Genomic DNA, 2,827 nt, shown 5'->3' on the forward strand with positions numbered 1-2,827 from the left:
AGTTCTGGGTTCAGCTTTGGGCCCCTCACTTCCAGAAGGACATCGAGGTCCTGGAGCCTCTGCTCACAGGGAAGCAGGGCCAGGAGCAGAGGGAACGGCCTCGAGTTGTGCCAGGGGAGGCTCAGGTTGGCAATGAGGAGACATTTCTGCTCAGCAAGAGCGGTCAGGCCTTGGGACGGGTTGCCCAGGGAGGTGGGGGAGTCCCCGTCCCTGGGGGTGTTCAAGGAGAGGTTGGACGTGGTGCTTGGGGACAGGGCTTGGGGGTGACATGGGTGGTAGGGGGGTGGTTGGAGCAGGTGATCCTGGAGGGCTTTTCCAACCCTAATGATTCTGGGATTTTATGAAATGTTAAAAACAGAGTACTGGATATATTCATGAATGTGATGCTGTGAATATCATCCCTTTGTATGAATTAATTGGGGAACAGAGTAATCACAAAGACCTGAAAAGGGTTATCAATAAGAACAGTTATTCTTGGTTGATACAAAGGAAAGTTAAAGATGAGCCAGAAAAAGCATGTGCAGGCTATCAAGAAAGACACAGTTCTAAAACCCAGGTCTGTTGGTCTGCAGAGGAGCTAACAAGCGAGCTTCTCAAGGTGGGATTCCTGCTGATTGCATCATCTCAAACAGGCTGGATGAGCTGTGACACCTGCCACAAGGATGCGCTGGCCACAGGTCTTCCCAGGGTTTCATGTACAAACCTAGAAGTGTACGGCTGCACCATGAGCCCTGTGTGCCCAGGCACAGGGTGGGCTGCCAGTGCACGAGCAGGGAGAAATGGGGGGCTTCCTTTCCTTAGTAATGCATGCATCGTTAATCCATGAATTTATTGTGTACCACCAGAGATGGTAATAAGGACAAGACACACATGATCAAGACCAGTCCTTGAAGATCAGTGGTTTCCTAACTGCATGCAGGAATTCCTTAGGCTCTGGTTGTGCAGTGGGATTTCCTTCATCTGGCCACCTTGGACACCAAAGGCAGAGGTGGATGGACACACAGAAGCCACCTCTGTTCCATCTGCTTCTCCTGGCCTTGTGAATTGCTGCAACCAAACCCCCGATAAAGCTCTGAGTTTATGGGATAACACCAGATTACATAAGACAAAATTTTGGTATATCGTTCAGAACTAATTTCTCCTTTTGTAGTGGTGATGGGATTTATTCTGAGGAAGCATCTCATAAGCAGGAAAATTGATCAGTAATGGTGTTGTGCTGAGTCTAAAAAAGGAAGAAGCCGTGTTATTTCACACACATGCACTCTGCTTCCCTGGTAGAGACAATTTCTCTTCCTTTTGGGGGAATAACATCCTTGTCACCGCAATTGCCCAGTCCTAAAGAGTATCTGGGACACCTTTTCTCTGATTAGTTTGTTTGTCACTGAGTAGACAATGGGGTTTAGCATGGGTGGTAGGAGCACGTAGAGATTGGCCAACAGGATGTGAACATGGTGGGGGACGTTGTGGCCAAACCGAAGAGTGAAAAATGAGAAAAATGCCGGCGTGTAGAACATCAATATAACACAGGCATGAGAGCTGCAGGTGCCAACTGCCTTCACCTGGGCATCCTTGGAGGAGAGCCTGAAGACAGCCCTGAGAATGAGGCTGTATGACACCCCAATGAGCACAACGTCCAGTCCTGGGCACAGGAGGGTGGTGGCAAAGCCGTACCAGATGTTCACGGAGATGTCGCTGCAGGCCAGCCGGGCGATGCCCATGTGCTCGCAGTAAGTGTGGGGCATGATGCTGTGTCCGCAGTACAGCAGCCTCTGAAGGAGGAATATTGTTGGGAACATCACACAAAAGCTCCTGGCTATTGCAGCCGCCCCTATCTTGGCTATCACTGAGTGCGTGAACACCGTGGCGTATCGCAGGGGATTGCAGATCGCAACGTACCGGTCAAACGCCATGGCCAGCAGAATGGTCGACTCCGCAATGAAACTGAAGTGTGTGAAGAACATCTGGGTAAGGCAGGCGTGGAAAGACATCTTACTGGAAAGGGACCAGAATATGCTCAGGGCTTTGGGCACTGTGGAGGAAGACAATATGAGATCTGCCACCGCTAACATGGCCAGGAAGAGGTACATCGGCTCATGGAGGCTTCTCTCTGTCACAATGACAAATAAGAGGACAAAGTTGCCAAGGAGCGTGGCAATGTACATCAGGCAGAAGGGGATGGAGAGCCACGTCTGCAGGTCCTCCAGGCCTGCCATGCCCAGCAGAAGGAAGGAGGCAGGATGCAAGCTGGTTTGGTTGGTAGCCACCATGGTGGGAGGATGCCTGAGTCAGTTTGGACTCCCTTCTCTGTAAGCAGAAACAGGGGGAAGATGGGAAGCACCATTCATAAAATGTAAAAAACGTGCTCGGATTTCTCTGGAGCACTTTATTTCTCTGGATTCTGAAGAGGGTTAAAAATCACTCCCCCCATGCACTAGGGAAGTGTGCTTGAGATACTGACCCCAAAGCAAGCAACAAATTAAATTAACAAGCGTTTCATAGACTCAGGTGCTGAAATGCAGCAGAGGTGCTCACAAAAAGTCACAAGTCAATGCAAAAGCTTGGTCAGGCACCCAGGAATCCAGCCCCCTGGCTCTAGTTGCTGTTATTTCTTGTGCTTGTGTTCTGCAGCACCCAAAAGCATGAGGCACATGACAAGCTGGGACTGGCTGACACTGATTTTACACGATATGCTATTTCTTTCACTACCTACCTCACCTCTCTCCACGCTCATTCACTCCACATTTTGTGTGACAGCAGACGATGATCTCTGCAAGGCAGGGATGGCTCTCACAGCACCCAGGGCAACCAGGCTGTTTACTGATTGCTG

At 50.1% G+C, this 2,827-nt stretch overlaps 1 protein-coding gene across 1 annotated transcript; it reads right to left on the reverse strand.

Annotated features, from left to right (window-relative positions):
- Window positions 1-814: 814 nt before the first annotated feature.
- On the reverse strand, window positions 815-2,827 carry LOC137850048 (olfactory receptor 52B2-like). The gene is made up of 2 exons (XM_068670284.1): window positions 2,711-2,827; window positions 815-2,304 (listed from the first exon to the last, which is right to left on the reverse strand). The coding sequence occupies exon 2, from the start codon at window positions 2,265-2,267 to the stop codon at window positions 1,317-1,319; it is 951 nt and encodes a 316-aa protein (XP_068526385.1). The 5' UTR covers window positions 2,268-2,304; window positions 2,711-2,827; the 3' UTR covers window positions 815-1,316.

Source organism: Anas acuta, chromosome 1, assembly GCF_963932015.1.
Source record: "Anas acuta chromosome 1, bAnaAcu1.1, whole genome shotgun sequence".
In the NCBI taxonomy this organism is placed as follows: Eukaryota; Metazoa; Chordata; class Aves; order Anseriformes; family Anatidae; genus Anas; species Anas acuta.

Coding starts and splice junctions, on each gene's coding strand:
- LOC137850048 (XM_068670284.1), bottom strand. CDS start 2,267: ATGGTGGCTACCAACCAAACCAGCTTGCATCCTGCCTCCTTCCTTCTG.